We start from the raw sequence: 23,982 nt of genomic DNA, 5'->3' as shown, positions 1-23,982 counted from the left end.
AACTGGTGCTATTTAAATTCAGTTAATTAGTAAAAATCTGGAATCGAAAGCTAGTCTCAGTAATGGTGCCATGAAACTATCAACGATTGTTATAGAAACCCATCAGGTCACTAAAGCCCTTCAGGGAAGGAAATCTGTCATCCTTACCTGGCCTGGTGTACATGTGACTCCAAACCCACAGCAATGTGGTTAACTCTTAACTGCCCTCTGAAATGAACTAGCAAGCCACTCAGTTGTCAAGGGCAATTCAGGATGGGCAACAAATGCTGGCCTTGCCAGCGACGCCCACATCCCATGAAATAATTTTTTTAAAAGCCCAACAGTCCTCTATTCCCCTCCATCCCAATGTTCACCCTCCCAGATCCAATCCAAGCTACAGCTTTATCTTAGCTTCACCCATCACAGCAAGGCAGTTCCCAACTCCCAATTGCTCCAGCCCTCTCTCCTTCCCAACGGTAAAGGCCTACTCGGGTCTGCAAAAAAAACCCCAACCCGAGCCTGACAGAACCACATCTGACCCAGCCCAAGTCCTTCCATTTTTTCCCATGCCCGACCCAACCCGACCATCAGTTAACTTACCTTCCGTTTTTCACTTTGTTGCTGATCTTCACAAGCTTAAAATAACTGTAACAAAACCACCTTTCTAGTCCAAAAATTAAATTAACATTGGAGCCACTTACCTGTGATAGAGTGTGTCCGACCCGAGCCCGAACGCCAGACCCAGAAGTGCAACCCGAGCAAACCCAAACCCGACACGTTGTCGCGTCCCCCATTGGGTTCGGGTCGGGTAGCCGGCCTTTAACGACAGGCCCACGCTACAGTGCTCTATCTGTGGCTCTGTTCCTTCCTTCCCATTGAATGCTGCAGCCTCCATACCCTCCTCTCAATACTAGAGCCTTCAACCTGAAAACTTCTCCTCCTGCCCCTTATTTCCTGATAGCAGTACTTTGAGGACTCTGTGGGAGCTCCTCCAATTAATTTAAGTATATATTTTTAAGATATTCATTTAAAACAATTTCACCCTTTATTGCCAAAATATTGCAAAACATGCAAAAATAATACAGCAGTAGGCACTATATGAATGCAACTTCATTCTTTCTACACAAAGATACACCTGAATCTGTGAATTATTTTTAATAAATTTGTAGATGTGTTTACAAACAACTCATTTAGGGATTCATTAATATTAAAGCACAAAGGAGGGATCGAGATGATTATGAGAGACAGGACAATTTTAAGTGTTTCCACTCAGTGTGTAGAGTGCTGAAATGGCCTGAAAATATCCTATTACCATCGTCATCTTAGATAGAGCCCTGACAAGGATGGCCACTTGTAATTTGCATATCAGGGTCCTATGACATACTTAGAGTCACATGCAAATTGGCAAAGGAGCAGGCAGATCAAGAGAATTAATGTGGCTAAAAGGCTGGTGTGGGAAAGAGGGGTTCCTTTTCATGGACAGGATGGAGCTGTCCCGATGAGATGGGCTCCACCTAAACCAGGATGGAACCCATGTCTTAGCAGAAAGGGTAAATAGGGAGGTGGCAAAGGCTCTGAAATAGTAAGATGTGGGGAGGGATCTACAAGAAATGTAAGCAGCATAAATATAAACAAAACAAGGAAGGAGAGCATAGGAAAGAATAAAGTAAGGGAGGACATTGATGGAAACCTACTTTAAATTGTTGAAATGCTGTTTTAAATTCATTTAACTATAATGAATTCCAATTTAATGATTGCCGCACTATTTTGTGAATGTGAGACTCACGTTCCTTCGGGTTCATGACCGTTAAAACCTGGCAGCACTGAGGCGAGAGGCCACATTGCCGTGACAGGGAGACAGCCTTAAGCATTGCTGCATAGGGGAAGAAGGGGTTTCGGAGGCCATTGTGGGACTGTGTTGCTGTGTTTGTAGAACAGGATTATAATCCATCTCACTCCAAGATCCAAATCATTTTTAGGACCTAATCTGACACGACCGCATATTCTTCCCCACCGTAAATGTGGAACTATATCACCGTTCCTTCACTGTCGCTGGGTCAAAGTCCTGGAGCACCCTTCCTAACAGCACTGTGGGTATACCTACCCCAAATGGACTGCAGGGTTCAAGAAGGCAGCTCACCACCACCTTCTCAAGGGTAATTGGGGATGGGCAATAAATGCTGGCCTGGCCAGCGTTGCCCACATCCCATGAATGAATATTTTAAAAAATGTATATCCGGTGCTGCCGCCATGACCTGTGCCATGTGCATATATTTCAACCCTTAGGATCAGTCTCATGATATAGCTCCATTGTGTTGCAATTGGAGAGGAGGGCAAAGAAAAGATCTACCAGGACTACCAGCATTTGAAAAGAGAAAAGATATGTAATGTTTTGGGTGTAGACCCTTTGTCCATTTTGATTAAGTCTAAATCCAAAATATTAGTCCACTTTCTCTTTTCAGATGCTGGCAAACCTTCTGTGCATTTCAAGTATTTTGTGTTTTTATTTCAGCATTCTGTTAGTCTATCTCTGTAATCTCCTCCAGCCCCACAACTGTCCAAGATATCTGCGCTCATCTAATTCTGGCCTCTTAAGCGTTCCCAATTTTATTTGCTCCACCATTGGTGGCCGTGCTTTCAGTTGCCTAAGCCCTGGAATTTCTTCCCTATACCCCTTCGCATCTCTACGTCGCTTTCCTCCTTTAAGACATTCCCTATCTCTTTGACCAAGCTTTTGATCATCTAGCCGAATATGTCCTTACGTTATTCGTGTCTTATTTTGTTTCATAATGCTCCTGTAAAGTGCATGGGACATTTTATTATATTACTAAGATGTTTTTGTTTATTAATTGCTGTTACACAATGATTGGATGTGAAGTATTGAGTGTACTGTCATCCCTAAACCTCTTTTGTTATCTTTCCCTTGCTAGTTCAACACTATTCATTGAGTACACGTCTCCTATTATTTTTTCAATATGTGATACCTTCTACCTATTCTTCCCAATTGTAACTCCATGGTTGAATTGCTACCTGCTAATTTACTTAGAGGTCTCTGTAACACTCTGCATACCGATTGTTGACTAACTACATTCTGTTTTGTTATTTTGCATGATTATTTATATGTTGCAGATCTTCGATTGTGATGCAAAGGACATTGAAAGGGATGTGTGTTTCATTGATATTGCATACGATGAAATTCCTGAACGCTATTACAAAGATTCTGAGGTGAGTGAGCAATTTGTTGGATAAACTGTTACTCATCTGAGACAGTGCAAGCAAATAGAATGAGATGCTTAATTTTGCACCTTTGCTCAGGAAAGCTGTAAATAACACTCTCTTTTTTAACAGAATTGCATTAACTGAGGCAGATATATTTTTTGCAATAAAGATTTTAATGAGAGTGTAAAACTGAATAGGTTTTTAATCTGTAAGGAAATAAAATAATAGAGCAGTGGGCATAGAGGTAATACAACTTAAAAATGTGATAATGAGTAGGTGAAGTTGGTGATGCTGGTACAAGCTAGATTAAATTTGTTACACAAGCAATTTGAAATTATGCCGGTCATTTTTATGCAGTGAATAATCCACTTTTATCCCATTATAAGAAAGTATTTTCCTTGACATTTTACACAGTGGAAAGTGAAATAAGCTGACATTAGTCTAGACAATCTTCAATATCTTGTAATCTGCTCTGGTACTTGCTGATTTTTTTTCATATTCTATATCTCATGCTGAGTCCAGCCTTTATATCTTCTAAATTCTGCAAACCTCAGTGCACCTGACCATTTTTTCAATACACATTAACTCGTGTTGGATTATAGATGTGTGGGTGTTGGGAGTCTTCTATTACCTTGGCCCTGGGGTGGAGCCTAGTAAGTTACACCATATGTCATTTCAACCAAATGAGATGTCACAACTGAACCCTATCTTGTCATCAGCAATAGGGCACACATCTTCCCACATTGGTCATTAGATAATAATCAGCAACAGGAATGCAGGCTGATTTCCCCTCCCCCCACCACTTTCTCCAAGAGGGCAACCGTAGTACGTAACTCAACAGAGATTGAAGCCAGCCACCTTCTGGGTCTGTACAGCCCTCTGCCACACTGCCACAGCACATTTATGAAATCTGTGGTACTCACCCTGTGGGTCTGCAGAGACCTTCCAGGGGGTCCCTGGCATAGGCCTGCCCACCGGTGTGTGACATGGGCAACCATCAAGCGTACCATGGTCAAGAGTAAACGAGTGAAAGGCACCCGGAGGCATGCTCTGCTTCCACCGACGCCCCCCCCCCCCAAACACGCTTCATGCACCTTTGCTCTCCGTGCTCCCTTTCTCTCCATGCTCCTTCTTTTCCCCCGGTCCTGTTGCTGTTCTTTCCAGGTACTTGCTCTTTGCTTTCTCCTGCTTTTTCCGGACTCCTGCTCTCTCCATGCTGTGCTCTCCATATGCTTCGGCTCCTTCCGTGCTTCTACTGTCTCCCTGCTCTGGTTCTCTCTATACTCCTGCCCTCTTCAGGCTCCTGCCCTTGCTGGGCTCCTCTTTCTGTGACCCTGCAGTGAGAAGCAGGCACATCCAACTCATTAATATCCAGAAGTAAATACTTGTTTTCTTAAAAACATTAATAAAGCACTTCACATGCAACACTTTCATATTTGGATGGTATGTAGTATTATAATTTAGATGGGGAGTCCGTGATTATTAATCCATTTGAAAAGGGTCCTTCAACCAAATAAGTTTGAGAACCACTGTATTAAAATGAGGCTTTCAGCCTTTTAGGGTGCAAAAAAAATTGGTGCAATTTACAGACTCCACACTTACATGATATGATTTATACCATGTCCATGGGTTATATTCCATATCCCATCTTTCTCAAATAGGCAAAATACTGCAGATGCTGGAAATCTGAAATATAAGCAGAAAATGCTGGACTCAAGTCAGGCATCCTCTGAGTACTTCCAGCATTTTCTATTTATATTCCGTGTGTCTCTGTTGGTTACTAAATAATTATGTTGCGCATTATGTAAGACAGTGTTATTTTGTCACTCTAACGTAATGTTGATGTTCCATGGCCTGAAATGTTTCATGTTAAAAGCGCCACCGACATTTCTTTATCTTTTATTTCACATCATCCTAAGGCAAGGTATTCCCTACTCCCAGGAAATTGCAAAAATCAGTCAATTATCATCCTTTGGGAAGTGCACAACAGCTCAGGGTTAACTGTTCCTCAGATATTTCTTTCCTGGGAGGACCTAGCCTCCAGCCAGCATCTCTCTATGATGGTCCAACACTCTACTACCCTGTCATCAGATTTTTATCAGAAATAGATTGTGTTTCTTATCTATGTTGCTTAGGGAAGCATACAACAATGCATAAATTAACCTTTGCAATTAGTATCTTCCACGAGCCTAAGTAGTACACAAACAATCCATTAATATCACCTCTGCAGTCTGCAGGGGAAAATGCACTATGTAACAAAATCATGAACCCATTCTTTACAAATAGATTTATGATTTTGCTACATTTAGTGCATTCAGAAATTCTTCTGCCTGTGTGTCAGCTAATCTGAGTAATGGGTTAAACACTGCACAGTAACCAGCCTGCCTCCCTGCATTAAAATAAAAGCAAAATACTGCTGGAAATCTGAAATAAAAACCAGAAATGCTGGAACCACTCAGCAGGTCTGGCAGCATCTGTGGAAAGAGAAGCAGAGTTAACGTTTCGGTTCCGAAGAAGGGTCACTGACCCGAAATGTTAACTCTGCTTCTCTTTCCACAGATGCTGCCAGACCTGCTGAGTGGTTCCAGCATTTCTTGTTTTTATGCCTCCCTGCATTAGTTCACTTGAAGCATTGAATACAGGAGTAACTTGTACAGGACAAATTGAGCTCAAGAGAATCATCCTACTGCTATTTTAGATTCTTTAATTTTCAGCAAATAGTAGTTAGCGAGTGATTTTGAATCAAAATAAACTTTCTCCAGATTCCAATTAATTTGTGCAGCATTTTGAGTCATAAGGCTGAATTTTGTCAACCTTGGAGATGTCCCCCCCTGCCAGAACCAAAAACGGAGGCCGGCCCCACACTGGCGGGTGGTGGGACACGGGGGAGCTATCTTACCAGCAGCAGCCAATTAAGAGGCTGCTGCCGGAACCATCATCCAGTAGAGGATGGCAGCCCACTCCCAGAGCTGCCAGACCAATCAGAGGACTGGCAGCCTCGGCAGTGCCACTGCTAAGGCTGCAGCATGAAGGAAAGTGTATCTCAATGCTGAGGCACCCTCGAAGACGTGTTAGTTTTTTTGAAGCAGCTGGGGCCAGCCAGGCAAGTCCCAGGTGGCCGGGGTTGGAGGGTGGGTGGTGGTTATTCCAGAGACGGTGACTTAGTTGCAGGGGCGGCCATTTCTGCTGGGAGCCTTTCCATGGGTCATGGAGGGCCCCTCAAGAAGGCCCCCATCCCCCCAGGAACTCACTAGGAGACTGTCGGGGGTGACCTGGCAGTTTTGCCATGTGGCAGTGGCCCCTCCCATGCTGGTAAAATGTCGGCAGGCGTGGTAAGTGGCCCTTAATTGGGCAATTAATTGCCTCAGTTGGCCACCTGGCGGGCAGTCTTGCTGCTGAGGTTCCTGCCATTGGCAATATGCTGTGTTACTGGGAAGACGTCAGGCTCCCCTCCTGATACCTTCCCCTGCGATATTACCAGCCTCCCACCTCCCTGCCCCTTGTCAAAGGGCTGGGAAAATTCTGCTCACAATTTGTGTTGCTACATGATTTCGTTCTTTTTCATGTGCAATTTGAATTTTATTCTCTGATTTCTTTCTCAGTCTGTGCTGCATCAAAACCTGACAAAGGATCAACACTAAACCTCTAATTTCACTTCTCTCCACAATTTCTTTCATATTATTGAAGCCCACATTTGATATGTAGTTCTTTATTATTTTTCTCAAGTGATATGTAATTCTTTATTATTTTTCTCAAATGATATTTTCTACATTAGTTAATTTCCTAATTCAGTGGGAACCTACATCAAATCAAAGTGTTTTTTAACCATTTGCCAATTTTTTGTACTGTTTGGTTTAAATATATTTTCTGAAACTTTACCATTTCTATTTATCTTTTACATTTTCCAATCAATCAGAATAGAAGCCTCTATTAGGAATAGAGTAAATGCAGAGATAAGAGTAAATTCCCATAAATGCCAAAATAAAACACTCAACCAAGTTCTTAAACTAGGAATTTGAAAATGTTTTAAAAAGTTTACCTAACTTTGATTCTAAGTGAGATTCGGACTAACTCCCAGTCAGTTCCTAATTGATATAATCTGCAACTACATTGCTCTTCAAAAAGAACCCAAGCATTGATAATGCGTGACCCACACAGTACCCATTTGAGGAGTGTTAATGATATGTCATGCGGTCTGTGAGCATATTCCATTAAACTGTACAGTGATCCCTTGTCTTAATTAACCCAACTAATGAGCTGTTTGACAAATGTAGATGAATAGATGTTTATTTGTGAGACAAATGTTTTGTGCCTAAACACACCTTGTAACTGTTCTGCAAAGCCTTGATATAACAGCACTAACCTCATAGATGGGATATGTTATTTACTTGATGTAATTTTTGTAAATTATTTTCTTTTTGTTTTAATCTCCACACCATGTAATGTTCTCAGGCTTATGCTGTCTTGCTCTGTTCATACTATGTAACTTATTGCTAACAGGTCCAGGAGAGGAGGCAGGATTAACTATGCTGCCAGTTTCCCCCTCACCCTATGGGGCTGCACCTGGCTTGGAGGAGTTAAGGATCCTAATAATATGTGAATTAAACTAATATTAGCGGGGGAACATTCATCCAAATATCATGCTTCAGAAATTGCGCACTTTACAAGTCATCCAGGAAGATCATGGATCATCAACAACAGCCATGATCCTGCAGGCAAGTCTCCCGGCTGCACTGCTCCAGACTGAGCCAGGCAGTAGCTTTGTTTGCAATAGAGGCTATTGGGCCAGCTGATCTTTTCAGTTAGATCAGGACCCCCAAGGTACATACATAAGGTCTAGGCGGCTGAAGAAAGACAAAGCTTTGAAAGAATATCGGGATTGTAGGCGCAATCTGAAACGAGGAATTAAGAGGGCTAAAAGGGGTCATGAAATATCTTTAGCAAACAGGGTTAAGGAAAATCCCAAAGCCTTTTATTCATATATAAGGAGCAAGAGGGTAACTAGAGAAAGGATTGGCCCACTCAAGGACAAAGGAGGAAAGTTATGCGTGGAGTCAGAGAAAATGGGTGAGATTCTAAATGAGTACTTTGCATCGGTATTCACTGAGGAGAGGGACATGACGGATGTTGAGGTTAGGGACAGATGTTTGATTACTCTAGGTAAAGTCGGCATAAGGAGGGAGGAAGTGTTGGGTATTCTAAAAGGCATTAAGGTGGACAAGTCCCCAGGTCCGGATGGGATCTATCCCAGGTTACTGTGGGAAGCGAGAGAGGAAATAGTTGGGGCCTTAACAGATATCTTTGCAACTTCCTTAAACACGGGTGAGGTCCCGGAGGACTGGAGAATTGCTATGTTGTCCCCTTGTTTAAGAAGGGTAGCAGGGATAATCCAGGTAATTATAGACCGGTGAGCCTGATGTCAGTGGTAGGGAAGCTTCTGGAGAAGATACTGAGGGATAGGATCTATTCCCATCTGGAAGAAAATGGGCTTATCAGTGATAGGCAACATGGTTTTGTGCAGGGAAGGTCATGTCTTACCAACTTAATAGAATTCTTTGAGGAAGTGACAAAGTTGGTTGATGAGGGAAGGGCTGTAGATGTCGTATACATGGACTTCAGTAAGGCGTTTGATAAGGTTCCCCATGGTAGGCTGATGGAGAAAGTGAAGGCGCATGGGGTCCAAGGTGTACTAGCTAGATGGATAAAGAACTGGCTGGGCAACAGGAGACAGAGAGTAGCAGTGGAAGGGAGTTTCTCAAAATGGAGACGTGTGACCAGTGGTGTTCCACAGGGATCCGTGCTGGGACCACTGTTGTTTGTGATATACATAAATGATTTGGAGGAAAGTATAGGTGGTCTGATTAGCAAGTTTGCAGACAACACTAAGATTGATGGAGTAGCAGATAGTGAAGGGGACTGTCAGAGAATACAGCAGAATATAGATAGACTGGAGAGTTGGGCAGAGAAATGGCAGATGGAGTTCAATCAGGGCAAATGCGAGGTGATGCATTTTGGAAGATCTAATTCAAGAGTAAACTATACAGTAAATGGAAAAGTCCTGGGGAAAATTGATGTACAGAGAGATTTGGGTGTTCAGGTCCATTGTTCCCTGAAGGTGGCAACGCAGGTCAATAGAGTGGTCAAGAAGGCATACGGCATGCTTTCCTTCATCGGACGGGGTATTGAGTACAAGAGTTGGCAGGTCATGTTACAGTTGTATAGGACTTTGGTTCGGCCACATTTGGAATACTGCGTGCAGTTCTGGTCACCACATTACCAAAAGGATGTGGCTGCTTTGGAGAGGGTGCAGAGGAGGTTCACCAGGATGTTGCCTGGTATGGAGGGTGCTAGCTATGAAGAGAGGTTGAGTAGATTAGGATTATTTTCATTAGAAAGACGGAGGTTGAGGGGGGACCTGATTGAGGTGCACAAAATCATGAGAGGTATAGACAGGGTGGATAGCAAGAAGCTTTTTCCCAGAGTGGGGGATTCAATTACAAGGGGACACGAGTTCAAAGTGAAAGGGGAAAAGTTTAGGGGGGATATGCGTGGAAAGTTCTTTACGCAGAGGGTGGTGGGTGCCTGGAACGCGTTGCCAGCGGAGGTGGTAGACGCGGGCACGATAGCGTCTTTTAAGATGTATCTAGACAGATACATGAATGGGCAGGAAGTAAAGAGATACAGACCCTTAGAAAATAGGCGACCGGTTTAGATAGAGGATTTGGATCGGCGTAGGCTTGGAGGGCCGAAGGGCCTGTTCCTGTGCTGTGATTTTCTTTGTTCTTTGTATACATTTGTGTAATCTCACTTGTGTGTGCACTACTTCATTTTCTTCACACTATTGGGCCCACTACTCATGTCTCTTCTCAGCCAGTTTCTCAACCTGCCCTCATTGTATCATTAACACTCACTGTCTAAATTAAAATATTCAAAGTTAGTCAACACAGATAAATTAAAAGATGTTAAAATTCATGATTATTATAACTGGTTATTAGGCAGGGTGCTGTTTGATTCTTTCTTTACCAATCACAGTACCTACCCCTGGAGTTGCCACCTCTGTAAGTGGATTACTTTTACAATTATTTCAAATGATAGTTGGCCATGCTATCAAGTGGTGAATATTGACTAATGGCCTTTCTGGCAGGTAAACTGACATCTGAATGGTGAGTCATCTGTGGAAACATGATCCAAAAATGGTACCACTCCATACAGTTTTTATAGATCAACTTCAATCTTCTCAGAATATTTTGGAATCATCTCATTTTCTTTTAATGGTGAAAGTTAACTGCAGTCACACTTCAAGAAGAAGCTATCTGTAGATCAAGTGGCCTGTTTCTGTGCTATTAAATTCTATAATTCTATAAGCATGTAAAACCTACTTCAATCTAATTTTTCAGGTTACCACCATCTGTTAAATCAGATTGAACAAACAGATTTAAGAGCATTCTATATGTAACAATTTCTTTTGAAGTGGCTGTTTTTTTCCAAGTATCAATTGGCAAAATGGATTGTACTTTTTTGGTTATTTTCTCCTCCACCACACAATATTACATATAATTCATGAGGGATGTCCAAGTGACCAATTCCTCTCAATAACTGTTCATTGTTGGTTTGTAATTTTATTTTTCCTTACAGTATTATAAATCATGTAGTAGCTTCATCATGCAACTTCATCAATTCTGTACAGTACAAAAAAAAGGTTGTAATAATGCTCAAAATGCACTGAATTAACCGTCGTTTGCAACACTTCTTTGTCTCTATCATGATTTTCCATGTAAGGATTTTCATAAGTTCTCCTTTTCTTGAATTCTAAGTCACATGAAGTTGAATGCACTCTGGTGAACAGGCTACAAGGGGAAGAATTTGAATTCAATATGTATTTTTATATGATATCTGCTCAAAGTACCATTCCCTATCAGCTCTATCCTTCCCAACCTCCACTGCTTCCCACCCCCACCATATTGAACTCAAAATTCTTGTCTTCGTACAAAAATCAGAACTCGTATGGACAAAATCGTACCGTATTCAATATTTGTACAAAATTATACTGAAAAAAAAAACAATTTAAATTTATTTACCATGTTTAATGTAATAAAATGTCCCAATGTGCTTTATCAAAGGTGAAAAACAGACACCAGCAGCCACAGGAAAAGAATTAAGAAGGCATAGTTGATTAGATAGGCGCTGATCGGCATTTGAAGAAAGAATTTGTTCTTATTCATTCTTGAGATGTGAGCAATGCTAGCATACCTAATTGCCCTTGAGAAGGTGCTGGTGAGCCACTTGTCCATCCCTACGTCTACGGCCATATATACCATTGCACAACCTCCACTCATTCAGCTCTGGCCTCCTCTTTTCCCCACACTCATGGACTCTCAGCTGTAACTCTTCCTTCTTGCTACCTAGCCATGTCAATACTGTGGCTACACAAGCAGGTCAGAGGCTGGGAATTATGCAGCGAATAAGTCACCTCCTGCCTCCCCAAAGTCTGTCCACCATCTACAAAGCACAAAGAGTGTGATGGAATACTTTCCACTTGCCTGGATAAGTGCAGCTCTAACAACACTCAGGAAGCTCGACACCGTTCCAGACAATACAGCCACTTGATTGGCACCCCATTCACCACCTTAAATATTCAATCCCTCCACCACCAGCGCACAGTGGCAGCAGTGTGTACCATCTGCAAGATGCATTGCAGCAACTGGCCAAGTCTCCTTCAACAGCACCCTCCAAAGCCGAGAACTCCGCCACCTAGAAGAACAAAGGTAGCATAAACATGGGAACATCACAATCTGCAAGTTCCTCTCCAAGTCCCACACCATCCTGACTTGGAACTATATCGCCGTTCCTTCACTGTCACTGGGTCAAAATCCTGGAACTGCCTCCTGTGGATGTACCTGCACAACATGGACTGCAGTGGTTCAAGAAGGCGGCTCACCAGCACCTTCTCAAGCGCAATTAGGGATGCCGGCGACTTAATTCTTTTCCTGTGGCTGTTTGGTGTCTGTTTTTCACCTTTGATGAAGCAGACTGGGACATTTTATTGCATTAAAGATGGTGGATAAATTTAAATTGTTGTTTTTCAGTATAACTTCACTCAAATATTGTATACTGTGCTTTTTTGTCCATACGATTCAATTTTAAGTCAGTCCAGTTAACTTCCAACGGTTAATGTTGATCAGACTCTTCGACAGATGACATTCTGTCTAACCAATCTGTGCCTTCAGTAATTAAAGCCGACACCACAATCAGCATTCACAGATTAATGCTGACCTTTCCCTTTCCACTGGTTTTCATTAATATATGCCAAATTAAGCTGGCACCTTTCAGCTTTAATAAATTGATAACAGATTTGTTCAGTAAACATTTGGCTAACAGAATGTTTGATTAATTTAGATGCCTGAAACAAATTTTAAACCCACATTATCCACTGGTATGATTTTGTTAGTGTAATTGCTCCTCAGTTTCAATCATTTTAGTCTTTTACACTTTACAGAAATGTAATATTTCACTGATCCAAGACCCAAGTTCCTATCAGGTCTGTCACTCAACAAACCCATTTGCATGAAGCTTTTATAGGTACCTGCACATTTCTGGTGATTAGTTAATTGACCAGTTCACTGAATTAGGGTCGCACTGGCAGAAGGTATTTTATTTCCTATTAAGTTGTCATGTTCAGGAAAATTTGTTTGACAAATTCTGCAAGTCAGTTGATAAACTAATCAATAGATTTTGTTTCTGACAGTTGTTAGTTGTTCAGTTTGGGTTTTCTGGCTTCAGCAGATACTATAAGGATCCAGAATGAGCTAATATTCCGACAGTTTGGAATACAATAATGATTTTTCCCTGTTGCTGTGTAGATTCAAAATAGACATTAAAATGGGACCCTATTTGTCCTCGCAAGTTGACATAAAAGATCCCATGGTACTATTTTGAAAAGCAGGGAGAATTTTCCCAAGCCAATATTTATCCCTCTATTAATGTCACTAAAACAGATAGTCATTTATCTCATTGCTGTTTGTGGGATCCTGCTGTGTACAAATTAGCTGATGAATTCCTTTCCTGGTTCCTTCCCATGTTAACTGACATTTCTCCCCTCAGGTTCTGTCCCTCCTTCAAATCTGCCCCTTTCCTCAAAAAAATCAACCCTTGACACCCACCGTTCTTGCAAACTACCACTCCATCTGCAACCTTCCTTTCCTCTCCAAAGTCCTTGAATGTGTTGTCACCTCCCAAATTCGTGCCCATCTTTCCTGGAAGTTCATGTTTGAATCCCTCCAATCAGGTTTCCTCCCCGCCATAGAACCGGAAGAGCTCTTATCAAAGTCAAAAATGAGATCTTATATGACTGTGACAAAGGCAGACTATCCCTCCCTGTCCTTCTTGACCTATCTGCATTCTTTGATACAAGATCTTTGATCACACCAACACCTCTCCACTGTCATCCAACTGGGTGAGACTGTACTCACTTGGTTCCATTCTTATCTGCCTAATCGTACCCAGAGAATTGCCATCAATGATTTCTGTTGCCATTACTGCACTGTTACTTTGGACCTTCCTATTTCTCATCTGTATGCTGCCCCTCAGCAACAATATCCAAAAACAAGTCTGTTTCCATATGTACACTGACGACATCAAGCTCTACGCCACCATCACCTCACTTGACCCCTCCACTATCTCTAAGTTGTCTGACAGCTAATCCAATATACAGTACTAGATGAGCAGAAATTTCCTCCAGTTAAATATTGGGAGGACTGAAGCCATTGTCTTCAGTCCCCACCAGAAACTCCGCTCCCTCGCCACTTACTCCATCCCTCTCCCTGGCAGCAGTCGGAGACTAAACCAGACTGTTCGCAACCTTGCTGTCATATTTGACCCAGAGATGAGCTTCTGACCACATCACGACACATTACTGAGATCGCCTATTTCCAACTCCGTAACATCGCCCGTCTCTGCCCCTGCCTCAAATGTTCTGCTGCTGAAACCTTCTTTCATGCCTTTGTTACCTCCAGACTTGACTATTCTAATACACTTCTAGCCACCTTCCCACATTCAACCCTCCATCGATTTAAGGTCATCCAAAACTTTACTGCCCATGTCCTAACATGCACCAAATACTGTTCACCTGTCACCCCTGTGCTTGCTGACCTACATTGGCTCCCGGTTAAACAATGCCTTGATTTTAAAATTGTCGTCCTTGTTTTCAGAAAGCAAAGGGGGGATGCACAAGAGGCTGATGTCAGCAAAACGAGTTTGGGCGAGCAGGTTGGAACACTGAAGGTTACAGAAATTGTGATAGGCGAGTCTATGGAGAGATTTAAATGCAAGGATCAGAATTTTAATTTTGGGGGACTGGGAGCAAATGTAGGTCAGCAAAGACAAAGCTGTTGGGTGAGTATTCCCACCAACCCTGTGGCTGCCAGTCTATCCTCGGACTTCCTGCTGGGAAGACCCTGGGTGAAGCATTCACAGCCCACATCTGCCCAGTATCAGCTGCTAGTCCAGCTAAAGAGGAGCCCAAACGTAAGTTTTACTATATTTCTTGTGGGGCCAAGAGGAGCAGAAATGTTGTGCTGTGCTCTACAAAAGTAGCCCAAGCCGTTACCACACTGGATTCCCTAGCCCAATCCCATGCACCTGCCTGCAGCAAGGGCCAGAGGCTGCCCAAGAAGCACTCATTTTTTCAACCACAGCCAGCCAACTGTCATTAAATCACATACCAAGAGCTCAGCACTGCAGAAAGTCAGAGGGGAATAGAAAGCGCAGGAGTGACATTAAAAAGGAAATTAGGAAAGCAAAGCAAGGCAATGAAAAAATATTAGCAAGTAAAATCAAGGAAAACCCGAAGAGGATAGTTGAAGCAAGAGTAGGGCCTATTAGAGATCAAAAAGATAACTTGTATGTTAAGGTTCTAAGACATGTTTAAGACATAGACATAGGCATGGTTCTTAATGAATACTTGTGTCTGTCTTCACAAAAGAGGGGATGTTGCAGATATTGTGGTTAAGGAGGGTGAGTGTGAACTATTGAATGGGATAACCAGAGTGAGAAAGGAACTTTAAGGGGTTTAACATCTTTGAAAGTTGATAAATCACCAGGCCCAAATGAAGTGTATCCCAGGCTGTTAAAAGAAGCAAGGGAGAAAATAGTAGGCTCTGACCATCATTTTCCAGTCTCTCTGGCTGCAGACATGCTACTGGAGGACCGCTAACGTTGTACTGTTTTTTAAAAAGGGAGAAAGGGATAGACCGAATAATTACAGGCCAGTTAACCTAACCTTATTATTGGAAACATTTCTGAGTGACAGTATTAGTCACCGTTTAGAAATGCATGTGTTAATCAAGGACTCTCAACGTGGATTTGTTAAAGGAACGTCATGTCTGACAAACTTGATTGAATTTTTTGAGGAGGTAACAAGGAAGGTCAATGAGGTGTCTTCATGGATTTTAATAAGCCTTTGGACAAATTCCACATGGCAGGCCATTCAGAAAATTAAAAGCATATATGAACATAAGAACATAAATAGGAGCAGGAGTAGGCCATTTGGCCCCTTGAGCCTGCTCTGTTGTTCAATAAGATCATGCCTGATCCGATTGTGGCCTTAACTCCACTTTCCTGCCTGCCCCCTCCCCCCCCCCCCCCCATAACCCTTTACTCCCTTGTAGATCAAAAATCTATTTCGCTGAGCCTTGAACATATTCAATCACCCAGCCTCCACTGCTGCCTGGGGTAGATCCCTGTCCCGTGCTCCCCCCACCCTGGTGAACATTGCCGGCAGCGGGAACAGTATCTTGAAACTGACCAGCATCTTGAAACTAACATGCCAGCCAGCGCTGGTATTTTCAAGCTGGCAACCACCGCACCCCCCCTCCGCCACCCCCACCCACCTCCATTCCCAACTTTGAGGTGGGGGAAGTGAAAATTCAGCCCTTAGAAGTTTACTACAGAGAAGGTTGCAACATCAAAAGTTGCAGCTATTACATGTTGCACTCCTGTGCCTCCGAGCAGAGCAACATTGGCAGAGACTTGAGAGCTATTTGTTTGTCTGGCTTCCCAGGCCATGTATGATGTGTGTTGTGGGGGAGGGAACATAAAATGAGATGAGAAGATGGTTAAATAATGGAGTGGGAATAAAATAATGGAGTCAAATAAGTTTTCAGTAAAACTTTTCCTGTTACCAGCTTAATCTGTTGAAGGCATGGAAAACAATTACATCAACACATCTGTCCCTGTCCCCGAGAAACAGAATCGGGACTAATGGGGCATTTTCAGGTTGGCAAACTGGAACTGGTGGAGTGCCAGGGATCAGTGCTGGGGCCTCAACTATTTACGATCTGTATTAATGACTTGGATGGAGGGACTATGTATTGTAACTAAAGATAGGTAGGCAAGCAAGTTGTGAGGAGGACAAAAAGTGTTTGCAAAGAGATACAGATAGGTTCAGTGAATGGGCAAAAATTTGGCAGATGGAGTATAATGTGGGAAAATGTGAGGTTGTGCACTTTGGCAGGAAGAATAGAAAAGCAGAATATAATTTAAATAGATAGAGACTGCAGAATGCTGTGGTACAGAGGGATCTGGTTGTCCTTGTACATGAGTCACAAAAAGTTAGCATGCAGGTACATCAAGTAATTAGGAAGGCCAATGGAATGTTGGCATTTATTGCAAGAGGGATGGATTGTAAAAGTAGGGAAGTCTTGCTATATCTGTACAGGGCAATTGTGAGACTGCACCTAGAGTACTGCATACAGTTTGGTCTCCTTACTGAAGGAAGGATATACTTGCATTGGAAGCAGTTCAAAGAAGGTTCAAGAGGCTGATTCCCAGGATGAAGGGGTTGTCTTATGAGGAAATGTTGAGTAGGTTGGGCCTATTCTTATTGGAGTTTAGAAGAATGAGAGGTGATCTTATTGAAACATATAAATTCTGAGGGGGCTTGATGGAGGAGATGCTGAGAGGATGTTTCCTCTCATGGAGGAATCTAGAACTAGGGGGCACAGCTTCAAAATAAGAGGTCTCCCTTTTAAGACGGAGATGAGGAGGCATTTCCTTTCTCAAAGGGTTGTTGATCTTCGGCATTCTCTTCCCCAGAGAGCAGTGGGGGCTGGGTCATTGAATATATTCAAGGTTGAGTTAGGCAGATTTTTGATCTACAAGGCAGTCAAGGGTTAAGGGGGGCAGGCAGGAAAGTGGAGTTAAGGCGACGATCAGATCAGCCATGATCTTATTGAATGGCGGAGCAGGCTCGAGGGGCCGAATGGCCTACTTCTAATCCTATTTCATATGTTCTTATGATCTCCAGGTTATTAATATTAAAAGAGTAGTGGATGGCATCAATCTCCATCTTGGATTCAGCATTTATGTGTATCTAAAGACCTGATAAACTACAACTGAGCTCACAGTCAATATTATCACATCCATTATCTGTTGCAGAATAAAGTACAGAATTAAATAATGATTTATCCAGTAAATTTCTATGCAAAAAATAACTTATAACTAAAGATTGCACAATAGCAACTACAAAATCATTAACCAATCAGTTTTGCTTTGATGTGTTAATATCTCAGAGCAGAGACTGGAACAAATGAAAAGAATGAGAATGAAAATAAATGATGTGCTTGAAAAGAATGAAAAATCTGTGTATGTATGATCTAAATACACACCCAGATTACATGGTATAAGTACACAACCCAAATATACATGGCCTGAATATGAATAGGTGCCCACAGTACGATTTCAGAGAGATTGAAAGCGAGTGCAGTGATTTCAAAAAGTGCTTAATTGGCTGTAAAGCACTGAGATGTCCTGGGGTCAGGAAAGGCATGATATAAATGCAAGTCTTTTTTTCTTTACTTTAACCCACATGTAGAAATACAAAAATACTAATAATAAATAAAGACATAACCTTTCTGTTTTGTTACCCAGAGACTTACCAAGATCTGTATCTCTGAGACTATCTTAGTCACTCATGATACTGTTGCCAGTCTGGTATAATTTAAATTTAATAAGATGAAATCTGGAAAATATGCACATATTTTAAAAGGTTTACAAGTTTCTTCTACAGCCAGGCATGACATCTCAGTATAAAGTGCCAAGGAAACTGGAATGACCTGGAAAGCATTACCTGAAAATTGGATAGCTCTTTCAAAGACATGATAGGCTGAATAGCCTCCTTCTGTGCTACATCATTCTATGGCCGGAATTTTACGGTGGGCTAACGGGAACCAGCCTCCAACGTAAAAGTGAGTGGCGAACCCACTTCCGCCTTGCCTGGGGATCCGTTCCGTATTTTACAGGTCCCCAGGCTTTAACTGTTCCAAGGCGGGACTTACACCCACTTGAGGGATGAAGTCCCGCCTCATTGAGCTGTCAGCCAATCAGCGGGCCGGCAGCTCTTAATCCTAGCAGTGCCACTAGGAGCGGTGGCCACTACTGGGACTGCAGTCCAGCCGAAGATAGAATAAGATATGGAGCCTGGAAGAAAGGTAAGTTTTGGTTGCCTCGCCGGGGGTAATCGATTGGGCCCGGAGAGGCAAGGGTGGTCGGTTGGGGGGAAGGGGGGGGGGCGTGTTGGGTGCTGGGGGTGGTTGGGCTAGCGGGGGCAGCCCTCCATCAGGCACCCTGTGCCCGATGAGTAGGCTCCCCCACACCCCCCTCGGGACGATCAGCAGCTGCCTAGTTTGCCCAGGTGGCTTTTCCTGGTTCCAGGATGCCCGCTTGACATGCATAAAATCTGCGTACAGACAGGCGAAGGCCCTTAAGTGGCCGTTAAGTGGCCACTTAAGGGCCTTGATTGGCCTGGGCAGGCCGTTTTCCCCCCCCACCCTCACCCCACGTAAAGGGCGACGGAGGTGGGAGCAGGTCGAGAAACCCTCCCGCTCCATTTTACGCCACCCCCTCCCGTCACCATCCGCTCATTGGGGTGGCGTAAAATTCCAGCCTATGAATCAGAAGGCAAGCATTTGTGCCTGCATTTCTAAGTACAGCAAATCAGCCAATCGAAGCCACTGAACCGAGCCATCGGAAGATAGGAACAGGGGCCATTCAGCCCCTAACTCCATATACCTGCTTTTGGCCCATATCCCTTAATATCTTTGCTTAACAAAAATCTATCTATCTCAGATTTAAAATTAACAACTGTTCTAGCTTCAACTGCTGTTTGTGGGAGAGAGTTCCAAACTTCTACCACCCTTTGCGTGAAGAAGTGCTGCCTAACATCTCTCCTGAACGGTCTGGCCCTAATTTTTAGACTATGCCCCCTAGTTTTTGAATCTCCAACCTGTGGAAATAGTTTTTCTTTATCTAGCCTGTCTTTTCCTGTTAATATCTTGAAGACTTTGATCAGATCACCCCTTAACCTTCTAAATTCTAGCGAAAACAGGCCTAATTTCTGTAATCTCTCCTCGTAACTTAACCCCTGTAGTCCAGGTATTATTCTTGTAAACCTACGTTGCACTCCTTCCAAGGCCAATATATCCTTCCTAAGGTGTGGTGCCCAGAACTGCTCACAGTACTCCAAGTGGGGTCTAACCAGGGTTTTGTACAGCTCCAGCATAACCTCTGTGTCTTTATACTCCAATCCTCTAGATATAAAGGCTAGCATTCCATTCACCTTTTTGATTATTTTCTGCACTTGCTCGTGGCATTTTTAAAGATCTATGCACCTGAACCCCCAAGTCTCTTTGGACATCCACTGTACTTAACCTCTTCCCATTTAGAAAGTACCCTGCTCTATCATTTTTTGGTCCAAAGAGGATAACCTCACACTTGCCCGCATTGAAATCCATCTGCCACAGTTTTGCCCATTCACCTAGTCTGTCAATATCTCCTTGCAATTTTATGCTATCATCTAGACTGTCTACAATGACGCATAACTTTGTATCATGAGTAAATTTGGATATATGACTTGCTGTGCCATCATCCAAGTCATTAATGAATAATGTGAATAATTGAGGCCCCAACACAGATCCCTGCGGGACACCACTAGTCAAATCCTGCCAATCGGAGTACTTACCCATTATCCCCATTCTCTGTTGCCTATCACTCAACCAACTTCCTAACCATGTCAATAATTTGCCCTCAACTCCATGGGCGTCTACCTTAGTTAACAGTCTCTTATGTGGGACTTTATCAAATGCCTTCTGGAAGTCCGTATAAATAACATCCATCGACATTACCCTGTCCACTACCTTAGTCACCTCTTCAAAAAATTCAATGAGATTTGTCAGGCATGACCTTCCCGTCATGAATCCATGCTGGCTGTCCCTGATTAACTGAAATTTTTCTTGGTGTTCAGCCTATCCTTGATTATTGACTCCAGCAACTTGCCCACCACAGATGTCAGGCTAACTGGTCTGTAATTTCATTGGTTCCCCCTTTCACCCTTCTGAAAAAGTGGAGTGACATGTGCAACTTTCCAATCCAGAGGGACCACTCCTGAATCTAGGGAATTCTGAAAGACTATAGTTAGGGCATCTACAATGTGCTCCCCTACTTCCTTTAACACCCTCGGTTGGAAATTGTCAGGTCCTGGGTATTTCTCACTCTTTAGTTCCATTAATTTCCTTGTAACTGATGTTTTACTTACATTAATTGTATTAAGTCCCTGTCCCCTGTCGGCTATTAGTTTTTTCGGGACATCCGGCGAGTTATCCTCCTTTTCAACTGTAAATACTGAGGCAAAGTAATTGTTCAACAGGTCTGCCATTTCCCCATTATCAATGACAATATCTCCATTTTCAGCTTTTAGTGGGCCTACATTGCTCTTGACCACCTGCTTTCCTTTTATATAACTCTAAAATGTCTTCTTTTTGATTTTGATGTCCCTTGCAAGTTTCCTTTCATAGTCCCTTTTAGTAGCTCTTATAAGTTGCTTTGTGACCCTTTGCTGGTTTTCGTATCTATCCCATTCGGCGGGATCTGTGCTGCATTTTGCATTTTTGTAAACCCTTTCTTTTAGTTTTATGCTATCCCTAATCTCTTTAGTTGTCCATGGCTGTTTTTTCTGTGAAGTGGAGCTTTTTCCTCTTGAGTATATACTCGCTCTGTATTTCATTAAATGTTTCTTTAAATATTCTCCGCTGTTCTTCAGTCATTTGACCCATTAACAGATCTTCCCAGTTTACCGTGGACAGTCTCTGTCTCATCCCGTTAAAGTCAGCCTTACCCAAGTCTAAAATTCCAGTAGCTGATTCGTGCTTTTCACTTTCAAACGCTACCTTGAATTCGATCATGTTGTGATCACTATTTGATAAATGTTCACGAACAGTTAGGCTACTAATAAAATTTGGCTCATTACTCATAACTAAATCTAATATTGCCTGACCCCTTGTTATATCTAGGACATATTGCTGCAGGAAACTATCCCGGACACATTCCAGAAAGCCCAAACACTTTCCTACATAGGGGAAAACTGGAAAATTACCCTGAGCAGCACTTATAAAGGGGCATTGTAAAAGGGCAGGCCATTGGTCACCTGCCTGTTCTTTTGACTGGGGGAGGAGGGGTGTTAGTGTCTTGTGCAGAAGACCAAAGATGCAAAGGGGAGAAAATAAACACTGTACTATTAAAAAAAACATTTGCAGGTGGCACAGCAGTACAGGGCTTTTAAACGTCAAGCACTGTGAAGTGGAACAGTTGGACACCGATTCACACTGTGTTGTCAATTTCTTAACTGTGCAGCCAAACAGAAGTGCTTTATAAAGCTCACGCATTTCTCAACTGGAAGGAATGGAAATTAAGAGAATGAGTCTCCATAGACCACTGTTAAGCAGGTCCTCTCCTGGGGAAGTTTACCTGCCCAGCTTTTTGCCTGGGATATTATGACATGCTGGAGGAAGAATTAGGGGGAAATAGGAATGTAAAAAAAACTCCTGTTTTGTGAGATCATGTGAAATTCAGTGTATACTTTCTACCTTCATGAGGTGTTTATGGCCTGTGAACTAGAAAATTTAACTTAATGTTGGGTATAAAATTATTGTGTACTTTGTGCATTGTGTGCACCTACATGCAGCTTTGTAATGGAAATGTTTCTTCTTTCAGGATTGTTGCCTGCACAGTAACTTTAATGGTTGTGCAGTTGTGCTGAAAAACATAAAAAATAAAATACACTTGACTTACTGTGACATTTCACTGTGTTTCAGGACCTCAGGTATTTTAAATCAGAAAAGACACAGCGAGGCATGCTGAAAGAAGGTTGGAGAGGAACTCAGAAGCCAATCATGTGTTCTTATAAGTTGGTGACTGTTAAATTCGAAGTCTGGGGACTTCAGACGAGAGTAGAACAATTTGTACACAAGGTCAGTCAAAACGATATGTGAAGTATGAAACACAAATGAAAGGTTTGGAAGTAATTGCAGTCACAATGCCTAATATCATCGGTCTGTTTTAGGAGCTGTGCATATTTGTATGTTCGAATTAATGGTGATGATTTAATATCATAGTGGTGAAATTGGTCTACACCAGTAGTTAGAAATGGGCCATAGGAAATCGTCAGCCCATTTTACACCATGCTAATTTTCTTTTCCATTGACGTGCAGCTTCATTTTTTCCTGCTTCATCCATGCTCTTAGATGCAAGGATGTCCTCCGGGAAATATAAGCTGAATATAATATACATAATATAATATATAATATAATATGTTAATATACATCTGGAGTACTGTGTACAGTATTGGTCTCCTTATTTAAGGAAGGATGTAAATGCAGTGGAATCAGTTCAGAAAAGGTTTACTAGACTGATACCTGGAATGGGCGGGCTATTTTATGAGGAAAGATTGGACAGGTTAGGCTTGTATCCGCTGGAATTTAGAAGAGTAAGAGGCGACTTGATTGAAACATATAAGATCCTGAGGGGTCTTGAAAGGGTGGATGTGGAAAGAATGTGTCCCCTTGTGGGAGAATCTAGACCAAGGCATCACTGTTTAAAAATAAGGGGTCGCCCATTTAAGACAGAGATGAGAAATGTTTTCTCTCAGAGGGTCGTGAGTCTTTGGAACTCTCTTCCTCAAACGGCAGTGGAAGCAGAGTCTTTGAATATATTTAAGGCAGAGGTAGATAGATTCTTGATGAGCAAGGTGGGGTGAAAGGTTATTGGGGGGACATGGCAATGTGGAGTAATCAGTTCAGCCATGAACTTATTGAATGGCAGAGCAGGCTCGAGGGGCCGACTGGCTTACTCCTGCTCCTAATTCATATGTTCGTATCTCAGGTATGTAATTTCTGAACCCTGTTCAGTTTTTGTCTCTTCCTGCATTTTCTTCCTTGTCAAGCAGCACAGAAATAAATTGAAGGAGCACATACATGGTGTACTCAATCTGTAGCCCATCCTGCTTGTCAGTAAATGAAGATGCATCATGCTACCTGAAATGTGAAACAGTAACAGCATAACATTTTGCTGTAGACTTTTGATGCAATTCCCTCTAATGCCCTCTTCATGATACTGTAGCAACATGACAAAATGAACCACCTGTCTCTGTCCAGTGTAGTAGTCAGTTACACACGACAGTAACTTCATCACCAGTAACAGTAGCCCTAGGCACCATGGTGAGTAACAGTATCCATGAACATCAAGGTTAGCAAAGAATATGGGGGTAACAGTATTCCTAATTATCATATTCAGTGAAAGCAGTGAGGCAAAATGTGAAGAGCTGCATCTCTTAGCATCAGATCACAAAACAGAATGAATAGAGCAGTGGTTCTCAATGTGTGGTCTGCGGGCTGGTCCAAAATACTGATGCACAACACCAAGGCCAAGGCCAGAACCTTCATCTCCACCAGTCGCGCG

At 42.5% G+C, this 23,982-nt stretch overlaps 1 protein-coding gene across 1 annotated transcript in view; it reads left to right on the top strand.

Annotated features, from left to right (window-relative positions):
* Positions 1 to 23,982, top strand: part of LOC137384438 (cytoplasmic phosphatidylinositol transfer protein 1-like) — a 399,346-nt gene that overhangs the window by 358,348 nt on the left and 17,016 nt on the right. Inside the window, exons 7-8 of the mRNA XM_068058497.1 lie at positions 3,109 to 3,204; positions 22,341 to 22,496. Coding sequence (XP_067914598.1) covers positions 3,109 to 3,204; positions 22,341 to 22,496 — 252 coding nt within the window. The remainder of the gene's footprint in view (positions 1 to 3,108; positions 3,205 to 22,340; positions 22,497 to 23,982) is intronic.

This window comes from Heterodontus francisci, chromosome 26 (genome assembly GCF_036365525.1).
Source record: "Heterodontus francisci isolate sHetFra1 chromosome 26, sHetFra1.hap1, whole genome shotgun sequence".
Lineage (NCBI taxonomy): Eukaryota > Metazoa > Chordata > Chondrichthyes > Heterodontiformes > Heterodontidae > Heterodontus > Heterodontus francisci.
This window is presented reverse-complemented; position numbering and strand designations above follow the sequence as displayed.